General features: G+C 40.8%; 1 protein-coding gene across 1 annotated transcript in view; it reads left to right on the plus strand.

Annotated features, from left to right (window-relative positions):
- Window positions 1–16,145, plus strand: part of LOC128736194 (serine protease inhibitor swm-1-like) — a 31,875-nt gene extending 15,730 nt beyond the window's left edge. The window contains exon 3 of the mRNA XM_053830675.1: window positions 15,968–16,145. Coding sequence (XP_053686650.1) covers window positions 15,968–16,145 — 178 coding nt within the window. The remainder of the gene's footprint in view (window positions 1–15,967) is intronic.
- Window positions 16,146–23,806: the final 7,661 nt, after the last annotated feature.

Below are 23,806 nucleotides of genomic sequence, written 5' to 3' on the forward strand. Positions count from 1 at the left end.
CTTCTCTTTTCTACACATGCGTTTGACAGGTCGTCTGCTCAATTGAAATGACATTTCCAGATAATTATCAGTGTCTCCACTATATAGACACTCTTGGACAGAGTTTCCGGTTACCGATTTAGTGATAGACGGATTCGGAACAAGAAATACTGAAAAAATAGCATTCAATTTCGTGTTTGGGCCTGGTACGGTTTCTTAATTTTTTTTAAACCCGGTATAGGTCGGTTTTCATACCTGACCATCGCTAGTTACCACCTCTAAGTGTACAAAAAAAAAGAAGTAATAGCATTCGCTATTAAAAAACTCCTTCGCTAGCAAGCGATCCGCGAATGTGCAAACTAAGTCAGCCGTTCATCAAATCAGGACGAACCACGGACAAGTCTACGAATGAAGATTGCCTTCGAAAGCGATTTTTGCCCTTCTTAAGATCTCTCAAAAGTCTAACACTATTTTGGCCGGATTCAGCGTTCTGTCGCTATGCCAGACCCGGCTTAGAGCTTTCAAATTTGCATTCTGTAAAATCAGCAATTTTATTTGGTGCGTGTTTGGTTACAGAAATATATTTTTTGGATCACTACCGGTTTTTCTTCGATTCAAAGGATTTTTTGTACTTTTATGTTATTTGTTTTTTTTACCACGGAATCATAATTCATTTATTTGCTGTAGTAAGTATATGCATTTGCCAAGGACGCATCACTAATGTTTCTGACAAATTTTCCTATGTTCTTTGTAGTGCATATTTATCGATTTAATTTTAAACAACATTGTACATCTATCGCAGCATGATCTGAGTTGGAGAAGATAATATCCGTGACTTTTTTATATCCCGCTTACCAGCAAGCATTGCCAGCATCGTTGGATCGATGAATGCTGGATTAGGCTATAGATTTGGCGCCTTCCCCGTTGGGGCAAGTTCTTTCATTTTCAAACCCATTGGTCATAAACAAAATCCGAAGGGTCAGACGCTGACTGAATCCCACATAAGCTTACATCTACATCATCAAACTGCGAAAAGGATCGAACGGATGTTCGCCGGCTACACGGAGTGGTGGATGAAGCTATGGCCCATTTTTACTGCGCAGGATCGATAATGAATTGTCGATGCTATTGTGCAAGAAAAATCGTGTACTTACTTATACATATACATATACATATACGCTACCATCCGGCGGCGGATATCGTGCAGTGACGCGGAAGACAGCAAAAAAAAAACACAAATCGTGAGAGGAACTCTACTTCAACAGTTGTCTGTTGTCCGGGTAAACTTTCTTCCGAGAGCCGTTTGGCTCCCGAAAACGTGCTTTTGGTTGTTTTGTTATATACACGGTGTTACCGCCGGATGCCGAAATGATTTTCCCGGAAAAAGTTACTTTGTATTGGTGAAGGAAAGCTCCAATGTTGTGAGTTCCCCTAAAGCAACGTCCGGTTGAAGGTTTGATCGGAAAAACTAAACAGTGGAACAACAATAGGAGCATTCGGTATGATCTTTCTTTTCTCATAACGTAAGCGGCTAATGATTTTCAACTTTATTCTCAATTGTTTAACTTGAAACTATCACTTAGGTCAAGTTTTGAAATGCTGACTACAACCCTTCAAACAGTCACTGACGCTAGACCATTTCGCAAAGCGGTCGATAGGAATCGCTCGAACCGTTTCAACAGCGATTATATTGAAGTGGAAGACATTTCACACCTATTCCGATATTCTTCAACCGTCGGCTCTAGACATGAGAGAGACAGTTATGTACCGATATCAATCAGCTCTGTTCGAGAATGTTGATTGGGTGTACCACCCACTAGAGTGCTTTCCCGCTTCCAACCAAATTGCTTACAGTTTCAATTAGACGAATTGCAGTTTATTGCCTTTTTATAACGGCTGTTAGCTGGCATGCTATCCTGCTGCTACAGGCTACTGGTAGGTATTTCACCGCACATTAATATTGGCCCTGCAGCAGCTTTATGTCTGGGTGCTATTAGTTAGCTAAAGGATGTTGCAGTGGGATATTTATTTTGATATTGATCAATAAGCATCCGGTTAGCTATCCTAGTACTTACGTGTGCACTTTTTTGGTACCAGCAAAAATGATAATTATTTTTAATCGAGATGAAATAAGTTTTTGACTAAGATTTCTCATACCGGATATGAAAAATTCGGCCTAAAAAAGGCTACTGTGTATAAAAGTTACATTTTTTTATAAACTTTCAGAATATTTTTCATTCGTCCTGGAAAAATTCGAGCTGCAAAGCTTTCTAACACAGTAATTGGTAAACCCAAATCACAGATAACTTAGGCCTGGTCGATCGTATTGCCGTTTTGTCCGCAGACTCTATATATGTACAAAAACTAGCGAGTGTTCCACCAGCACAGCTGCGGATGAACAACGGCGCACGATGGAAAGCAAATCAATATTTACTGGTCGGTGACGATGGGTGGTATATTTACATGGGAAGGACAGACTGGCTGCAACCCGGACGGCTGGGACAAGCGAAAATTGATGGAAAAATTTTAGATGAACATTTGCGGGTGTCTCCTTTCACACCCTTCACGCCTAGACTCCAACCAACCAACAAATGTGAACACTTCAACTTGAAATTTGTTGAAATTTTGCAACATTCAAAATACAGGCAAATAATCGATAATTGAACACAATATATTTTTGGGAAATATTAAGTCGTTCTTTGGGGCAAATATTCGCAATACTTACCGAGAGTGAATCTATCGATTTTAAGCGTGCGTTGCCCGTACAGCTACTCCCGGGGCTCCCGCTGCTACCCGGATTCGGGCTGCTGCAAGCGCTATTTTGGCCTCCGCTGGGACTGCTGCAGTACGGAGACTTGTTAGCCAGTTTGCGTTCCTTCAGTTTTCGCGCTCTCGCATCCTTTATGCTGGGGGTGAATCCTGTAATGTTCGTTCGGCCCCGTGATACCGAGGTAATGCGCGTTGTGTTATTTTTATGCCACGGTAGGATGGAGCAGTCCAGCAGTTGATGGGCCAAGAAAGATACGATAGAAGAAGGAAAACGAATACATTGGTAAATATACACGTATATGTTTTGTTAAATAATTAGTAACACTAGCGAAGTTGAACATGAATGTGAGAATATGTGGGTAAAAAATCATGATAATCTACTTGTAATTAACGAGGTTATTCGTTAGCTTCGCTTGAAAATAAAGTAAGCACATAACATATTCGCAAATATTACTGTCATAAACAGCTTGAGGCAGACCTTGTTGTCCATCAATATTATAATGTATTTACTTTTTCCTATTATTCATTCAAAAAGTTACTTACGGGTGTGATCACAAAAAAAAAACAAATAGAAGAAAGTCGGAAAATTATGTTCTGTTACCCAAGCGAATTTTTTTCTCGTTTGTCGATTTATAATCTTTTAATGTTAAAATTTTGTGATGTTGTTTTTTGTTGTTCATGGAAAAATGGAAAAGTCTGGACTAGTTGGTTTTTCTGATTATTTACCTATTTCAAAAATTTATATCTTATGAACCAAACAACGCAGTGCAACCAGTTTTTTTGCGGAAAATGTAAATTTTCTTAGCATTTTAACAGACGGATTACCGGTTACCGTCTCCTGCTGAAAAAGAAGTCACCGCAGAAAAAGAAGTAAAAAAAGAAAAATGAGATGAAACGGAAAAGCACGGAGAAAACCGCGACAAAAACTGGACAAACGGGTTCGAACAAGAGAAAAAACTACAAGGTGTACAGCCCTAAGGGTTGTACGAAAGGGTGACGTAGGACAATGTCAGATCATTAGATCAAAGACTAATGTAAACTGCATATCTGACAAATGTATGTTTATAAGAATCTGTGAGTGCCATTGTTTAAGTGAATGTTTAACAAAGAAGAGCGAAATATTCAGATTCAATTCTTCATTGAATGCAATGACACTTTGAAACGCCTACAACCTTTGAGATATAGAGATTTCTTTTAAAATCAATTGTGTGCATCATAAAGGTTTAAATAGTATTGAATGACCAGCCCACAGCCTATTGTATTAAATATGATTATGCGTAGCTTGACATGTTTCAATAATCTTACTTTAACTCGCTTGTGGCCTTTAAAAGGGCCATTGGTTATAAATAACCAATTAAAGCCAAAGCACGTTCATCGCAAATATGACGTGCCATTCGAAAGCCCTTCTCTTTTGATATGAATGAGAACAGGAACGTAAGTTAGCGGCGTCGATTCACTGTCTTTTGCTCCGACCAGGTTTTACCAGTTTACTTTTATAGCTTACCGGTTGTTACATAGCAGAAAGTATGGCACATACGCAAAATTTCTGTTTTATTTGTATGAGAGTCCTTGTCCTCGTACCCCAAGGTGAGGGGCTCAAGCCGTCATAAAATAAATCCATGCCTCCAAAAACCCCCACATGCCAAATTTGGTTCCATTTGCTTGATTAGTTCTCGAGTTATGAGGAAATTTGTATTGCATTTGTATGGGAGCCCCCCCCCCTGTTAAAAGACGGATGGGGGCCTCAGTACACCATAGAAAAAAACTCCTGCCTTCTAAAACCCTAACATGCCAAATTTGTTTCCATTACTTGATTAGTTCTAGAGTTATGAGGAAATTTGTATTTCATTTGGATGGGAGCTCCCCCTCTTAGAAGGGGAAGGGGTCTCCGTACATAAAAAAAAATTATTACCTCCAAAAACCCCAACATACCAAAGTTGGTTCCATTTGCTTGATTAATTTTAAAGAAATTTATGTTTCATTTGTATGGGAGCCACCCCCTCTTACACCCTCCTTAAAATTAATCCCTTATCCCCCCATAATTGCTGGTCATTTTATCTATCCAATGATATATAAAATGTTCATTTTCGTTCAGTAGTTTAGTAGTTATTAGCATTTGAAATCTTTCATTCAAACGTTACACTTCTATTTTCGTTTTCACAAAGTGCTACCCAGTCCCAGTATAGTAAACAAAGACGTAGTCCTACGTCAAAACGCGCGCGCGCGCGCGAGAGACAGAGAGAGAGAGAGAGAGAGAGAGAAGAAACTGGCAATAACAAGAAAAACGTGCGGAATGGAAGGGAAAACGGGCCATAAAAAGAATAAAAAGTGGAAAAGGAAAAAAAATTAGGAGAGAAAAGAGGGAAAACTTGGCAAAAAACAGAAAAAAGAGAGAAAACGTGGCACAAACCGAGGAAAAAGTACAATAAAAGATGAGGAACTCAAAGGATCAGTCCCGGTGTAGTGGTTAGCATTCACGCCTCTTACGCCGACGACCGGAGTTCAAATTCCAACCCCACAGAAGTCACGAATGACTCAAGCTGTTAAAGTGACTATAATCTAACAAAAAAAGATGAAGAACGAGAGATGAGAAAAAAAGTATAATGACACAAAAGAAGAAAAATTCTTTAGAAAACGAAGAAAATGAGAATCAAAAAAGGAGAACATGCAGGAGCAGGAGAAACGAGAAATGAGAACGGAAAAAGTAGAAAAATGGGATTGAAAAGGTGTTAAAAAGTATAAAAAGGCGAAAACCAAGAACGACAAAAAGGAAAAAACTGAAACGGAACAGAAAATGACGAAAAACAAGACAGGAAAGAAGGAGAAACGGGCCAGGAAACGATGAACACGGAAGAAGAAAGGCAAAAAACGGAATGGAGGAAGTTCAGAACTCAGGGAAAGGGTGAAAAACATGACAGGAAGCGAGGAAAAGGAGAAAAAGGAACAGAGAATAAGGGAACAGCGCACAGTGGGACCATTCTGGAAAAAGGCGGTCAAAAGTCTTTTCTCGCTTTTCCTGACGTTTTTGAGCTTAGGTGTCTTCGGAGAAGTTCCTTAAAAAAGTATTCTGCATCGCTTGACATTTTCAAGTAATTAGATATTAAGGGGATAACATATTTGAAAAAAATATTTGCAAACCGCGTAATGTTTTTTACTCGACTATTTTGACTTGTATTTCGGAATTTACGCGGTTTTGTACGCAAATTTCGGGCTATACGCGGTTTTTACGCGAATTTCGGGCTTTACGCAGTTCTTTTTACGCGATTTTCGGAATTTGCGCTGATGTATTCAATTAGTCTATATTTTCACATAGTGTTGAAATCCACGAAGTTTTTTACGCGAATTTTGTATTTTTTACGCGAACTCTGGAAATTACGCGATTTTAATTACGAGAATTTCGGAATTTACGCGGTTTTTCTAAGCGAATTTCGGTATTTACGCGGTTTTTTACGCGATTTTGATTTACGCGGAACGTATCCTTCTCGTAAAAAGCGACTTGAGTGTATGTCAAAATTAATCTAAAGATAATTTAAAAAATTTATTTTGGACCAACTTTAAATGTGATGTAAAAAATCTGCACACCGATGCACACCGCCGGCGCACAGGTCTAGTAAAAACCTCCCAAAAGAAAGACAAAATCGAAAGAATTTTTATTTATTGTTTTTTGATCATTAGGTACATTGTTTAAACTTCCATTTCTGTTTCGAGCTAGACGCGTTAAGACTCATTTTTCGAGTTCTTTAAGCTATTGAATCCACAGACAATTGATTCTATATAAAAATTTCACTCATGTCCAACAAATTATTCTTTTGCCCCTTGATTTTTAAACCCAATTTCGAATTGAAGCGTGAAAAAAACTTCCCAGCCAGCCCACCAACTCGTATATCAAAGTACAAAAATTATCGTAAATGTCTCCTAATAAACTCGGAAGCGTAACTAATGCTTAATAAAGTGCGCCCAAGTTGATTTTCTGTCGTAAATAATGACAGTAACTGACACACATACGATATTCAGCACAGAATCGTATAGCAGCACGGAGCGAGCCGGGCTTAATCAGATATTATCGTATGTAATCTATACCTATAAATAAGGATTTCTGTCTGTCTGTCTGTCTGTCTGTCTGTCTGTCTGTCTGTCTGTCTGTCTGTCTGTCTGTCTGTCTGTCTGTCTGTCTGTCTGTCTGTCTGTCTGTCTGTCTGTCTGTCTGTCTGTCTGTCTGTCTGTCTGTCTGTCTGTCTGTCTGTCTGTCTGTCTGTCTGTCTGTCTGTCTGTCTGTCTGTCTGTCTGTCTGTCTGTCTGTCTGTCTGTCTGTCTGTCTGTCTGTCTGTCTGTCTGTCTGTCTGTCTGTCTGTCTGTCTGTCTGTCTGTCTGTCTGTCTGTCTGTCTGTCTGTCTGTCTGTCTGTCTGTCTGTCTGTCTGTCTGTCTGTCTGTCTGTCTGTCTGTCTGTCTGTCTGTCTGTCTGTCTGTCTGTCTGTCTGTCTGTCTGTCTGTCTGTCTGTCTGTCTGTCTGTCTGTCTGTCTGTCTGTCTGTCTGTCTGTCTGTCTGTCTGTCTGTCTGTCTGTCTGTCTGTCTGTCTGTCTGTCTGTCTGTCTGTCTGTCTGTCTGTCTGTCTGTCTGTCTGTCTGTCTGTCTGTCTGTCTGTCTGTCTGTCTGTCTGTCTGTCTGTCTGTCTGTCTGTCTGTCTGTCTGTCTGTCTGTCTGTCTGTCTGTCTGTCTGTCTGTCTGTCTGTCTGTCTGTCTGTCTGTCTGTCTGTCTGTCTGTCTGTCTGTCTGTCTGTCTGTCTGTCTGTCTGTCTGTCTGTCTGTCTGTCTGTCTGTCTGTCTGTCTGTCTGTCTGTCTGTCTGTCTGTCTGTCTGTCTGTCTGTCTGTCTGTCTGTCTGTCTGTCTGTCTGTCTGTCTGTCTGTCTGTCTGTCTGTCTGTCTGTCTGTCTGTCTGTCTGTCTGTCTGTCTGTCTGTCTGTCTGTCTGTCTGTCTGTCTGTCTGTCTGTCTGTCTGTCTGTCTGTCTGTCTGTCTGTCTGTCTGTCTGTCTGTCTGTCTGTCTGTCTGTCTGTCTGTCTGTCTGTCTGTCTGTCTGTCTGTCTGTCTGTCTGTCTGTCTGTCTGTCTGTCTGTCTGTCTGTCTGTCTGTCTGTCTGTCTGTCTGTCTGTCTGTCTGTCTGTCTGTCTGTCTGTCTGTCTGTCTGTCTGTCTGTCTGTCTGTCTGTCTGTCTGTCTGTCTGTCTGTCTGTCTGTCTGTCTGTCTGTCTGTCTGTCTGTCTGTCTGTCTGTCTGTCTGTCTGTCTGTCTGTCTGTCTGTCTGTCTGTCTGTCTGTCTGTCTGTCTGTCTGTCTGTCTGTCTGTCTGTCTGTCTGTCTGTCTGTCTGTCTGTCTGTCTGTCTGTCTGTCTGTCTGTCTGTCTGTCTGTCTGTCTGTCTGTCTGTCTGTCTGTCTGTCTGTCTGTCTGTCTGTCTGTCTGTCTGTCTGTCTGTCTGTCTGTCTGTCTGTCTGTCTGTCTGTCTGTCTGTCTGTCTGTCTGTCTGTCTGTCTGTCTGTCTGTCTGTCTGTCTGTCTGTCTGTCTGTCTGTCTGTCTGTCTGTCTGTCTGTCTGTCTGTCTGTCTGTCTGTCTGTCTGTCTGTCTGTCTGTCTGTCTGTCTGTCTGTCTGTCTGTCTGTCTGTCTGTCTGTCTGTCTGTCTGTCTGTCTGTCTGTCTGTCTGTCTGTCTGTCTGTCTGTCTGTCTGTCTGTCTGTCTGTCTGTCTGTCTGTCTGTCTGTCTGTCTGTCTGTCTGTCTGTCTGTCTGTCTGTCTGTCTGTCTGTCTGTCTGTCTGTCTGTCTGTCTGTCTGTCTGTCTGTCTGTCTGTCTGTCTGTCTGTCTGTCTGTCTGTCTGTCTGTCTGTCTGTCTGTCTGTCTGTCTGTCTGTCTGTCTGTCTGTCTGTCTGTCTGTCTGTCTGTCTGTCTGTCTGTCTGTCTGTCTGTCTGTCTGTCTGTCTGTCTGTCTGTCTGTCTGTCTGTCTGTCTGTCTGTCTGTCTGTCTGTCTGTCTGTCTGTCCGTATGTTCCTTATAGAATCGAAAACTACTGAACTGATCGGCGTGAAAATTTGCATATGTGGGTTTTTGGGGCCAGGGAAGGTTCTTATGATGGTTAGAGTCCCCTCCCCCCACTAAGGAGGGGGCTCCCATACAAATGAAACACAAGTTTCTGCATAACTCCAGAACTAATCAAGCAAATGGAACCAAATTTAGCATGTGGGTGTTTTTGTAGTCAATTTTTTTTATGATGAATTGAGACCCCTCCCCTCTTTATGAGGGGAATAATGACCTCTCTCCCTTTTAAGAGGAGGGGCTTCCATACAAATGAAATACAAATTTCCTCATAACTCGAAAACTGATCAAACAAATGGAACCAAATTTGACATGTGGGGGTTTTGGAGGCAGGAATTTTTTAATGATGGTTTGAGACCCCTGTGGTAGGACTCTCATACAAATAAAACAGAAATTTTTGCGTAACTCAAAAACTAATCAAACTCGAGAAATTTTAGACTCATAAAACATTAATCAATCACAAGACCACCAAAAGCTATCAATAGTAACATTAGATAATTCAGCGCGAGTCGGCCATAGGCCGCGAGTGTTGCCGGCGACCTGCCGTCGGAAGCGCCGGCCACTCCGGGGGGGAGCCCCCATAGAGATCACCTCTATCTAGGTTTATTTATTTTCCTAGATTTACTGACCTCTATTACTTTGCTTCAGTTGGGTCACCCCTGCGAAATGGTACTTTCTACGAAAAGATTTTCCGTGAAATGGTACATCCCGCGTAAGGTTTTTCGCGAAATGGTATTCTGCGAAACTATATTCCGCGTTATGGTCAACCGAGAATTGGTGTTCCGCAAAATGGTATTCGTGTTTAAATGCTATCCGCTTTATTTTATCAGACTGGGCGATGGGGGGAGTTGTTTCTTACTTTACTGTGAGGAAAATTTGTATATTAAAACACCCATGAACTTCTCAGAAACTTGCAAAACTCGAGATTCTGACAAAGGTCATCCGAGATTCACGATTTATGTATAACATAGTTTAATTTGTGGCAATACGACGTTTGTCGGGTCAGCTAGTTACTTATATAGCTGAAACGCGTATTCTTCCTCATCACGTATATCGCCTCCAAAATAGTACGAATATGCCAGTTTTTCCGCATCAAATACGATTTATTAGCATGTTTATATGTACGTAATGCTGCTTTTAACTTTATATGCATATAAAAATGCTAGCTGGGCTTAAAAATAATTTATTAAATAGAAATAAACAAAGGTAAAAATGGAAACCGAAAAGAAATGGGAAAAAGGGAGCCAAAAACAGACAAACAACGGGCAAATCGGCACAGACAAAGATGAGAATGAAAGGATATAAAGTGAGTTAGGAAAATGTGATTTAGAGATATAAAATAAGAAATAGAAATACAGTAATGTTCCGCTGTTCCGAACTGACAATCCCGATTTTCTCCACCCCCGATTTTATCAGCTTTTTATCCCGATTTTGTCAGCCTATAAATTTTGTTTAAGTTTTGTGCTTTTAAACATGATTTATAAAACTTTTCAGTCTGCCATGAAACTATTATGATTCCCTTTGGAGCGTTTTTGAATAAAATGATGCCTTTTTTAGTAATTCGGGGTCAAAATTAGGATATTTTTATATTAAAAGTTTTACAGTTCCTAAACAAGCAAAAATAGAGGTAGACTATGTTCAGCAATGTTGTGTATTTTCACTGTTTGTACAACTATGCAAAACAGAAAAAGTTATACAACAACTACAAAACCAGCTAAAATAGAAAATCTGATGTTAACAATTTTTCATATATGAGAAACCAGATTTTTCTATCTTTGCTGAAGAGATAGAAGGTTACTGTCTTCAGCAAAATTTCTTGTAATAATATGTTATAAAACTTGGCAGAACACATCAATGTGTTATAGTTAAACAGAAGAAAAAATTTTTTTGTTGCACTTTTAGGGGGATTAATCGAAATTTGAATTCCGCTAGACGATAGAACTTTTAATTTCAAGAAACTCTCCCAAAGGTCCCATAAACCTAAAACCAAGTTTTCCCGCTCAAAACTCAATTGCGCTCCAAAAAAGATTCTGGACCAGTGTGCTGTGCCCGGTTGTTTAATTTGGGTTGAGCTTTCGGTTGATCAATTGGGGATTAAAATTTAATTTTTTGTAGAAGTCTTCGATATTGCGAGGTCTTAAGTCTTGAAATTTGAAAAAACTTTCGAATAAAATTTCTCGATTTTGTCAGCTTCCCCATTTTGTCAGTCCAAAATTCAACATGAGGCTGACAAAATCGGAACAATACTGTAAAAAATAAAAAATAAGTACAGCCCGGACTCGATTATCCGGGTGCTCATTTTTATTTTCAGCCCGGATAATCGAAACACCCGGATAATCGAATTATCATTTTTGATACAAATTTTTTTTTGGTATCTCAAGTTTTTTGACTTTTGGGTATCAGAAATGTTTTATTTATTATTGATCTACCTTCCCAAAAGTCAGAAAAATCCTTTCTTACGATTTTTTCCACTGATGATTTTTTTGGTACAATGTTATTTTTTGTATGTTATGTTTTTCAATATTCAGGTATTATAAATGTTTTTTTATTATTGATCAATATTCGCTAAAGTCATAAAATTCCTTTTTGGAAATTTTTTTACTGATGATTATGATGATGATGATAATGATGATATTGATGATGATTTTTAAGTAAAAAAATTGATTTCATCATCGCAGGATTTATTGTTGTTTTGTTCGCCGATAAAATGGACATAAGAAAGGAATTTTGTAGCTTTAGGGAGGTGAATCAATGCTTGTCTAGTTGGAATCATCATGTAGCATGAAAACTATAACATTTGGGTTTAAAATAAATCAGTGAAAAAAAATTTATATAATCGGATAATCGAATCCCCGGTTAATTGAATCCCCGGATAATCGAGTCCGGCCTGTAATAAGAAATAAGAAATAAGAAATAAGAAATAAGAAATAAGAAATAAGAAATAAGAAATAAGAAATAAGAAATAAGAAATAAGAAATAAGAAATAAGAAATAAGAAATAAGAAATAAGAAATAAGAAATAAGAAATAAGAAATAAGAAATAAGAAATAAGAAATAAGAAATAAGAAATAAGAAATAAGAAATAAGAAATAAGAAATAAGAAATAAGAAATAAGAAATAAGAAATAAGAAATAAGAAATAAGAAATAAGAAATAAGAAATAAGAAATAAGAAATAAGAAATAAGAAAAAAACAAGTAGCGAGAGACAAGAAACAAAGAAATCGACATTGAACAAATGAGAAATTAGAAAATAACTATTCGTGGATAAGAAATCATAAACCAAAACTAGGAAACAAATAAGAAAAAATAGCTAGAGCAAAGCATTCTGATTCAGTAAACTGCTTCACGCCGTTGCATTCTCTGGTTCAGTGCATATTGCACATAAAACAATACCGCTCCGGGGAACTCAGGTCAAACACGTCAAAGCGTCCTTTGGCTCTTTACTAGCTTTCGGCTGGAAAGTGTTGAATCGGGCCTGGCTGTAGATGTGGGTGTGCCGTCCCAGAAGTCATAAATGTGTTAGTGTCTGTGACACTACTACCGTGGGGAAGAGGTGGGTATGTTAGCCGAAAAAGGCTCTTGTTTTATGTACCACTGGCTGACTTCTCACTGTACATAAGAGAGGCAGGGAGAAAAGGTTGAAGCAAGCCCGCGTGTGCCACCAGATCGATGGCGTGGAGAATTTATCGAGCGTCTGGGGAGCAAGCCGCCGTCATCGTCGGCGGTTGTCGTAAAAACTTTTAGCGCTCAATCTTCATAACGTGCTATACGTGCCACCCATCTACGACGGGATGTCATGAACAGGGCATTTCAGTAGAACCTTTCCTTCACGCAATGACGGGCAATTATAAAATGGGAAAGCTCGCGTGCGATTGTGAGTCGGAGATAAATCATGAGAGAGTGGTAGTTTGTCATGATCCTGCTCATGTTGGGAAAGGTCATCTTCGGTTGATGGCGAGATTGCAATGTAACAGCACGGTTGAGTATCGGACGATACATAAAAACTCGCCTTCAATTGATTATTCCTAATTGCATATAATAGGAACTAGCTAGAATGAATAATTTACGACGTCAGGCTAAGGCAACTGAATTTTGGTTAAATATTGAACAGATTTCTAGCACTATCCGGAATATTATCAGGCTTCGCAAGACCCAGCCCGTTGTTTCAATCGATTCGCAAAGTTGCACCGTACTAAATCGATTTTTTGGACGCCCTTCGGATAGCTAACCGCTCAGTCCACTGGACCAGCTGTCAAATGCTTCTGGGTGGGCGGACTGATACTGATGATAAATCGCAATGATTCGTTCGCTGCTGCTGCTGTTGACATAGCCGTCGACGTCGTCGTCGTCGTCCTCGCAGCAGTTTGAGTGTCTTCACGCTGTGCCGCTTTCGCTGCGTTGTGTTTTTCCACTTCGCGGCTGAAGTATTATATACACGGCACTAGAGTGGAATGGCGATGGTTCGTAAATGTCTACCACTGACTGGTAAAAATGTAGCTCTGCCTTGGGTGTACCTTTTCGGCTATTGATTTTGGGTTTTCCGGGGTGAGCGATGTCAGGAAGCGGAATATTTTTTTAAAAAATATTATCCAGCCGAGCAAAAATATTACAATTTTTTTATTTTACGTTCTCTATGAGTTCAGCTAGACTGGTGGTACCACTGTCGGGTTCTCTGCTAATTATTGTTTTCGCTGGCCTCTCACCCGGCATACTTGCTACGTGACCAGCTCACTGTAGTCTGTCGTTTTTTGTCACTTTTCTATATTCGCATCTTTGTGTGCTTGGTATATTTTGTGATTCATGCGCATGCGTCACATTCCTTCCTCTAATATGCCGCCAAGAATTGATCGCAGGATCTTACGTTTAAAAATGCCAAGAGCTCGTCGATCGCTCTATTTCAACGTCCACGTTTCGTGGCTGTAGAGTACTACCGGGAGGATTAACATTTTATAGAGCGCGAGCTGCAGGCTAAAAAACCTCTGCTGGTTACGTAATCCGTCGAAGGCCCTATTGGCAGCTGCTATCCGCCTTTTTACTTCACGGCTTGCATCATTGTCACATGTCTCTAACGTACCAAAGTGAACGCGTTTTGGTGGAATTTGTTATAAGCCTAACCCTCGCAGCTTCCTTTTTAAGATACGTGTACGCCTATTTCACATCTCGGCTGTAAACATCGATGATGTTGATATCGTCCGCAAACCTTGGGAGCGTGTATGATTTCATGATGATGGTACCGTTTCTCCTCATGTCTGCCTTTCGAATAGCACCTTCCAATGCAATGCTAAACAGCAAATTCGATAGCCGGTCACCTTGCTTCAAACCATCTAACGTCACAAACGAGTTCGATGTCTCACCCGCTATTCTGACGGTTGATTTTGAACATCAAGGGTAGCACGTATCAGCCAAATCAGTTTTGTTGCAAAACCATGTTCAAGCATAACCCGCCACAATTCATTTTGTTTAGCTGAATCATACGCCGCCTTAAAGTCTGTAAACTAATGGTAAGTCTGCAAGTTGAATTCCCGGAATTTATCGAGGATTTATCGCACTGTGCACATTTGTAGAGCGTCCCTCTCGAAAACCGCACTAGTATTGGCCAACAAAGGTTTTATGTAACGGCCTCAGTTTATATTGTAACCTATTGGATTACAATAAAGTCATTCGCTCCTGACTTTCATAAGTTCGCCGTCCTTCCCAGCTGCTTTGCCGGTTTTTAGCTCTTTATCTACTTTTCTAACCTCGTCCAGAGTTGGTGGATCCACAACTTGTCCATCATCCTAATTTGCTTCCCTGTTTCTGTTGGCAGCTCCATCTTGTTCACCATTCAACAGTACATCGATGTGTTGTTTCCAAAACCTGGCGACCTCAGATCTTACGATAACCAGGTTCCCCTACTTGTTGTTGCACATAACAGAAGTTGCCACGGTCCGGTACCTAATTCTGTCGATCATTTAAAAAAAAAGCTTTTCGTATCGTGCATCTTGAAGCAATTCTCCGCCTCCGCAAAAAAAAAAAACGATCCCAGTGAAGTGCTAGAGTTTCTTTCGACGGTTAAGTCTCTTTTCGGCAACTCTAGCAATTCTGTATTTCTGCCTGCTTTTGTATGTCACAGTTGCGGTCAACATGTGAGTTCGAGGTCGATTCTACTCGCTACTACTACTTCTTGCGCTGTTGTATTGATCTCATCGTCCATGTGCTTTCATTACTTGTTTAGGTTCTTTCCAAATTGCTCACCGATCCGCTTATTAGTTTTCGAGCAAACTCTGCAGCAACTCCTTCCGCTGATATCCGCTAAATGTTCAGTCGTATCTTCCTCGCCAGTCTCGATTTAAATACGTTAGACAACCGGGTGCAAATAGTGGTTCGAGTCCCCGGAAGGACCGGACGTCTGCGACATCAGAAAAGTGCCGGTCATCAACCAGAACGTGGTCGATCTTAGAGCAGGCCTCTCAATTCGGGTGTTTCCAGACATGCTTCCGAATCCGTGTCGTGCAAAAAATAAGTGCTACAGATAACCATTTCTCTGACTACAGCGAAGTTGAATAACTTCAGGCCATTATCGTTTGTGGCAGGATAGATACTTTCTTTACCAGTAACGAGGCGAAATAACTCTTCGCGTCCGAGCTGCGCATTTCAATTCCAATGACTATCTTTTGTGATGTCCTGGGCACTACCCATGTGTCCTTTCAAGAAGATCACAAAACTCTTCCTTCACGTCATCGGGTTTGTCGTTCGTCAGTGCGTATACTTTTATCAGTGTATAATTAGGGAATTTGCCCTTAACCCTCAACATGCATTGGCGGCCATTAATAGGATTTTTGTTAGTAAGGTTGGTGAATGAACGCCATTGTTCAGCAGTTTTATTACTAGAGTTGCGTGTTGAAATTTGCGGCGCCATTCCAAAGTGCCTAGTAGGTGATAACGTTCATGATACAGGGGAAGATGATCAAGATCTTTCCAGGGCAAATCCTTTAGGGTCTTTGGATAAATCTTCTTTCAATGCGTTAGAAAGCTAAAACCCTAGTGAGTTGATAGGGCTGCTATCACACTTCCGTTTTCAAGCACAGGGCGGACTAACGCACAGTATAAAGATTTTAAACAGTGAGGATCATTAAAAACTCTTCCAATTTTAGCAATGAACCCAAGCTGTCGGAATGCTTACGAAATAATAGCCGGATAGTGAAGGTTAGATGTCAGTTTGGAATCAAGTACGATATTGGGGTCGCTGACTTGATCTACCCTCCGGAGAATATTCCCGTCCATGTTATAGTCGAAGATAGCTGGGCTCTGGATGCGGTGGAATATGATTAGTTCATATTTTGTTGTGCTTACAAGTTCATGTAGAAGTCTAGTAATCCTTACAGCAGGCGGCAAACGCCGATGGAACGCATGGCAAGAAGCAATTTGAGATCCTCAGCGTAGATAATTGCGTATCCGGCTTCAAGCAATGTAGCCACGTCGTTGACAAACATCATTAAGAGCAAAGATCCCATGTTACTTCCTTGGGGAACACCCGATTTATTGGTAAACTAGGATCAAATAGTAGATTCCATTATTTTCTGATAAAATCCAATATGGCCAAAAAATTTTTTTACTTCATTTAAAAATCTTTTCTTTACAGTCATTTGTTAGTTGTTTTATTGCCAATTTAGGAAACATCACATGATATAGATTTTAAGGTTTGTTAAAAATTCAACTTTTACTGTCGCGCCCCTTGGTGAACAATGGGTCCACTGTTTAAGGTGTCCACAAGGTAAAAAATGTGTAATTCTTACTTTTTAACCATTTTCATTTTGATTAGTACTAAAGTATCAATATTTGATGTGCTAATAGTGATCTTATCCAGGTGTTGTCCGCACTTCGTTGTTATTGCAGTATCGCTATAGAGTGAGCAAACTGCTTTTATTATCCGTGCTTAAAGTGTCGGTGTGTTTTCACCCCTTTTTCCCTCTACGCTTCTTACTACTTTTCAACCAATTTAGCTCTAGAGCCAGGAAGTGCGGAGACTAATAACAATTTGTTCTTGGACAAGAGGTTTCATTCGCACCTCGAGCAAGTATCATTCTTATAACTAGTCCCGGCTAAAGGTCGGTAAATTGGTTCATTGGTCGGTAAAGCAGAGTTCAGCACTGAGTGAGGGTGTGTATGTGTGTATGCATGTGTTCCTTACTACTTATGCATTACCAATCTCGTTCCTAGAACCAGGAAGTGGAACAAGCTATAATTTGCCCTTGAACAAGAGAGGCTTCATTCGCACTTCAAGCAAGTACCACCCTTATACCTTGGCCTGGCAAGAGGCTTTCATTGTTAGTAAATGCAGAATGCAGTAGGAAGGATGTGGAGGGGCCTGAGAATAAACCCATGCTAAAGTCCCCCATTTGGCCTGCCGCCAGCACAGCTAGGGCTATATGGGACCATGCTCAAGTCACTTAACATGGAATGGCCTGATTCTACTAAGATTCGAACCCATGACCACTCGCTTGTCAAGGCAGACTCGGTAACCTTGCGGCTACAGCCCCCCCTGTAATAGTGATAGTGGTAGAAGCCCCGTTTCAAAGATCATTGCTCTGATAAAAAGCACGAGTAGAGTAAGGAAGTTAGGAGTAAGCAAGGCAAAAGTGCGATGGGGGTAAAAGTGCGATTCATTGAATTATCAGTACAGATTCCGAGTAAAACATTGGCATGGATGGGCGACCACTTTGACGACTTGAATCTATCGTAAACATTTATTGTTTACGAACCATGATTTTTGAGTTATGTGTAAATGATATTCTAGAGTGGTTTTGATGTAATATTACGGCAAACTTGTACTTGTTCATATCGCTCACATATCTCTTTCGAAAATGTGGTAAGATAAATTCAAAAAATATATTTCGCTTTTCCATAATTTGATCAAACCACGTCAAGCGTCTTGCGGGGCAAAAGTGCGATTCATAGACGAGGCAAAATTGCATTGGTAATATATCTAATTTTGGGTACTATATTACAGATATCAGAAATGGAAGATATGCAGAAAACTGTGTGATCTACAGTTGCTGGTCGAAGCAAAACAGTGTCTATTCGCTGGTGAAACAAAAAAAAACGTTTGATAAAGTTTCGATCTGATAGTGGCTGCAGCACACCAGCGGAAAATGGGAAAAGTGCAAATTGAAAATATCCCCATTCCGAACTATATCGTACATTGAATATATTATTGTTTTGTTTGCTACTGCTGTAAAAATTTCATGGATTCATGGTTTGAACTTTTGCCCCGTGGTATTCGCACTTGATCAGAAAAATGAAATTTATTTTACATAACACTATTACTCCAGATGATTTATAGTTGAATGTAAAGATATTGAGCTATTGCATCAATGTAAAAAATATTTTATTGTTGTGCTTTTTTATGTTTCATGAAAATTGATGACAACTACAAACGTCGCACTTATGCCCCGTCCTACTCTACGGGACAAATACTCTAACTAAGAACTAACTTGAATATGACAATAATATACTAAAATTCATTCATTTGTTCCATAGAAAATTTTTGGAGTAAAAAATGTTTGCACAATTGATACCCTATTTGATAAATTTTTACGGTCCATATCTGGTACAAATTATATTTAATGCAGGCTTATGACAGCCTGCGACTAAAAATATTTACGAAAAACGAGTATTTATTAAGTAAAACTGGAAAAATAAATTCTTCAATATTAAATGTTACTTTAATGAATTTCATTTGTGCAATCATGTCCTTAAGTACTAGAATTTTAAAAATAGGTTTGTGGAAAATCTCATCGAAAATCTCATCTCAAGCTACCGTCGTCTGCCCCTAGTTCACGCTCTGTTCGCTCATCGTGCACAGGGTGCTCACCCACATTGTCCACCATAATACCAGCTTGCGTTCGCATAAATGTATGTGTATGTACCCAAATATTGCTGGGGAGGTAAACGTCAACAACGAACACTGCCACAACATCAACAATGTGCTTTTCCGCTCTTTCAAGTATGCGAGTGCGCGGAATAAAGTAGTGGACTGCGGAAAAGTGAGAAAAGTGTTGTTATTGTTTTGACCTATGTTGTATTTGTGCTTGTTGTATTTGACCCATTCCCTGCTCCTTAGTTACTTTGATATATGAAATGGTGAATGGTATTATGTATCAACGTTTGCGTTTATGCACGTGTTTCGTTTATTACGTACCTGTTGCGTTTGATATAGCGGATGGAAAGCCATTTCCCATTGCCCCGCCAGGTTCTTCTACACTGTGGTGTGGGTGCGGATGGTGGGAATGGTTTGGACTGCCGGAGCCGTAGGATTGTGCCGAATAATCCGCGCTGTGCGAATATCCGTTCTGAGCGCTGAATAACGGGCTTTCGCCGTTGCTTCTGTTGGAGTTGTTGCTACTGCTGGAATTGTTGTTGCCTGAGCTGCTACCATTGACCAGGGGATTGGTTGTGCTTGCACTCGAATCTCCTTTAAAAAGATTCCCGGAGTAATTACTGAAATTCGCATATTGATGATGATCTCGTTGGGAGAAATATGGTTCCCGTTGGAAGGGAAGCGGAAGCGACTGTCGATTGTATAAATGAGATGCCCCATGGTATCCTCCTAAGCCAGGGAACGGATGGGACGCCGAAGACACCGAAGGAGACCCATGGTAGTAATCGTTGTAGGCAAAATCACGGTAGGACGAATAGTTGCTGTAATAGTGACTTCCATAGCTGCCATGACTTTGGCCATGGTGGTAACCGTAGTACTTTTCGAAGCTATCGTAATATCCTCCTCGATATTCACCCACGTAGCGACTACTACCGGATGAAGTCCCCATTCCCATCGGATAAGGCGACGCACTTCGAATCATTCCGGGCGAGTACGGGTAACAGAAGTTATTATTTATGGAATGTCTGTAATCCATGTAATTGCTACTGCAGCAATCCATGCCCGAGGATCCGTGTTATGTTTATTTTCGCGCTTCGGTGCTGATTGACCGATTACAACTATTTTTAACACCTACTTTGGAGTATGCAGCCGATTTGGTTGCCCATCTAGACGGCGATGGCGGAAAATTCGTCCGCTTTCATAAATATTCATTTCGCAGCCTGCTTCACTCTTTCACTTAACACTTTAGTGCCATTTCCGCCCGATTTTCTGCTCACTACCGTGAAACTTTTTTTTATTATATACCTACATGTATTCGCTATCGATTTTAGGGTTATTTCCTTGCTACTGCTGCACCTCACTGTGAGCGTTATCGTGGCTCGGTATCGGAAAACGTTGCTTCGGAGTACGCTTCTTGACACTGCTTCATTTTTTCTTGCATTGGCGATTTATCTGTCATAACATTTTTTTACAGTATACTTAGCACCATAACGTTGTTGGCCGGGATTTTTTTTTTGCGTTATATCTGTCGAAGTTAGAAGAATTCGGTGAAGGAAAAGTGAATACACTGATAAATTCGGAGCATAAGAGGGTGTGAAAATGAAACAATTTATGAGGCTACTTCAAATGAAAATGTATATATCGTACTATATTGTTCGGCACTGGTTTTACCCATGGTCAATTTTCAAAAGCTTTGCACTTCAATGACAAGCATTTGTAAGTGTGATTTTCTATAATATTAAAATAATACATACTTTACAAGGAAACTAGACGAACAGGTACTAATTTTATTAACTTGCCACAAAAATCGTAGGGATGATGCTCGAAAATAAATAAAACTGCATTTTGGGAACAAAATGGCTATGTAACTGTAACCTTGCAAAGGATTATATTGACTGACTAAAACAAAATCAGTAGTCAATACATCCTTCAACTGATAAAAGGTCCACTCGTGAACTGTGAGAAACTGTTTATGGAAAAGTTCATCACAATTCTAGATTATGTTTGATGTCAAAAGAAAACCAAAAACACCAGCTGTCAAAAGAATGGGAGTAAAACCATTTTTTCAATGTTAAGTGATGTAAAATTCAATAACTCTTGATCGTACTGGGATAAAATCTGTCTTTTTCCTTGAAATGAAAACTATTTGTGTGTAGAATCTGACAGCAGGGTATTTGATATTGCTTTTTAACTTGAAATTTTGATTATATCGATTTGTTCCGAAAAGTATCGAACTATACTGAATTTGTTAAAAACTGCAAGAATCAATCCCGTTCCGTAATCCAAGGAGAAATCCAAAGATACAGACCCACTTTCTAATTTCCTTGTTGTAACGTTTCTTGTTGGCCAGCTGTTGATTGATGCTGTAGATATTCAGCAATTATACGAAAAAATTATAAAAATTTAAAGTTTTTATGATCGCAAAGACGCAAATATCTCTTTCTCATGTTTTCATGGTATGCAAACTAAAGACACTCTCGTCGGCCATCAAAGAAGTCGCTTCTGCGGCACTATGTAAGCTAGCCGTAGAGTACACGAAATTACTTGATGGAAAACGTCAGGCGGAGGAGAAAAAATAAGAGCTTGTGACACATGTAGGGCAACAGAGGAAAACTAGAGTACTAAAAAGTTCTTCGAGCACGAACGGCTCAATTGTAATGTTGGAAAAGGAGACTGAATGTAGGAATGCTCATTGAAGACTTTTTTTATTTTCCTGTATGGGCTTATCACTGCGACCAGTATCGTTGATCTATTGTGATATCGCCCGGATGTTTGCTGTATGACCCGCACTGCATTTCTTCGCTAAAATCGCTATCGAGTGAGCGACATGCTTATTGAATTTCATGCGTGCTTACGTGTAATTGGGTTTTATCCTTCTACTTTACCCACCTCGTTCCACATGATAGCGCTGTCCCCAATTATAGCCATCCCTGGCACAGCTAACAAGTGCATTTAACTATAAGGGTCTCATTTTTGCACTGTACTCGGTAACCTTGCGGCTACAGAGCCTCTCAGGGGCTCATTGAAGATAGTAATGTCCGAGTCCCAGATGTCCAAGAAGATGATCGAGAAATCAGGTTGCTGTAGATCAATAGAGCCGCTAGTAAGGCCCGATTACCGACAGATCAGATGAACACTGGCAGTGGTAATTACTGGGTAATTTCGAAGATATGGCTGAAGAAGTGGATGGAATAAATTGTTTATCACATCTACAAAAAGAGTGATCGGCTTGACTGCTGCAGCCATCCCGGCATACCGCTGATGCTATCTACTTAGTACTCTCTCAGATCTTGGGTTCGAAACATGTTTGCAAAGAGTGTCAGCCCAATATCACACATTTGGATTTTTGTGTTCTTAGCCGGCTCAGTTAGCTTCGGGACTCGATATTGGTCATTCGAATCTCGGCTGAGCGGTGCTGCTAGAGTCAAAAGAATCGAAGCACTAGTCCCGTAACTATCCTGTATTCTAATAACCGCTGCGACGTCTGCCGATAGCGAGGGGTAAGACACTTCATAATATTACCATATCTATACCTATAAAGAAGGATTTCTGTCTGTCTGTCTGTCTGTCTGTCTGTCTGTCTGTCTGTCTGTCTGTCTGTCTGTCTGTCTGTCTGTCTGTCTGTCTGTCTGTCTGTCTGTCTGTCTGTCTGTCTGTCTGTCTGTCTGTCTGTCTGTCTGTCTGTCTGTCTGTCTGTCTGTCTGTCTGTCTGTCTGTCTGTCTGTCTGTCTGTCTGTCTGTCTGTCTGTCTGTCTGTCTGTCTGTCTGTCTGTCTGTCTGTCTGTCTGTCTGTCTGTCTGTCTGTCTGTCTGTCTGTCTGTCTGTCTGTCTGTCTGTCTGTCTGTCTGTCTGTCTGTCTGTCTGTCTGTCTGTCTGTCTGTCTGTCTGTCTGTCTGTCTGTCTGTCTGTCTGTCTGTCTGTCTGTCTGTCTGTCTGTCTGTCTGTCTGTCTGTCTGTCTGTCTGTCTGTCTGTCTGTCTGTCTGTCTGTCTGTCTGTCTGTCTGTCTGTCTGTCTGTCTGTCTGTCTGTCTGTCTGTCTGTCTGTCTGTCTGTCTGTCTGTCTGTCTGTCTGTCTGTCTGTCTGTCTGTCTGTCTGTCTGTCTGTCTGTCTGTCTGTCTGTCTGTCTGTCTGTCTGTCTGTCTGTCTGTCTGTCTGTCTGTCTGTCTGTCTGTCTGTCTGTCTGTCTGTCTGTCTGTCTGTCTGTCTGTCTGTCTGTCTGTCTGTCTGTCTGTCTGTCTGTCTGTCTGTCTGTCTGTCTGTCTGTCTGTCTGTCTGTCTGTCTGTCTGTCTGTCTGTCTGTCTGTCTGTCTGTCTGTCTGTCTGTCTGTCTGTCTGTCTGTCTGTCTGTCTGTCTGTCTGTCTGTCTGTCTGTCTGTCTGTCTGTCTGTCTGTCTGTCTGTCTGTCTGTCTGTCTGTCTGTCTGTCTGTCTGTCTGTCTGTCTGTCTGTCTGTCTGTCTGTCTGTCTGTCTGTCTGTCTGTCTGTCTGTCTGTCTGTCTGTCTGTCTGTCTGTCTGTCTGTCTGTCTGTCTGTCTGTCTGTCTGTCTGTCTGTCTGTCTGTCTGTCTGTCTGTCTGTCTGTCTGTCTGTCTGTCTGTCTGTCTGTCTGTCTGTCTGTCTGTCTGTCTGTCTGTCTGTCTGTCTGTCTGTCTGTCTGTCTGTCTGTCTGTCTGTCTGTCTGTCTGTCTGTCTGTCTGTCTGTCTGTCTGTCTGTCTGTCTGTCTGTCTGTCTGTCTGTCTGTCTGTCTGTCTGTCTGTCTGTCTGTCTGTCTGTCTGTCTGTCTGTCTGTCTGTCTGTCTGTCTGTCTGTCTGTCTGTCTGTCTGTCTGTCTGTCTGTCTGTCTGTCTGTCTGTCTGTCTGTCTGTCTGTCTGTCTGTCTGTCTGTCTGTCTGTCTGTCTGTCTGTCTGTCTGTCTGTCTGTCTGTCTGTCTGTCTGTCTGTCTGTCTGTCTGTCTGTCTGTCTGTCTGTCTGTCTGTCTGTCTGTCTGTCTGTCTGTCTGTCTGTCTGTCTGTCTGTCTGTCTGTCTGTCTGTCTGTCTGTCTGTCTGTCTGTCTGTCTGTCTGTCTGTCTGTCTGTCTGTCTGTCTGTCTGTCTGTCTGTCTGTCTGTCTGT

Source organism: Sabethes cyaneus, chromosome 2, assembly GCF_943734655.1.
Source record: "Sabethes cyaneus chromosome 2, idSabCyanKW18_F2, whole genome shotgun sequence".
Classification (NCBI taxonomy): domain Eukaryota; kingdom Metazoa; phylum Arthropoda; class Insecta; order Diptera; family Culicidae; genus Sabethes; species Sabethes cyaneus.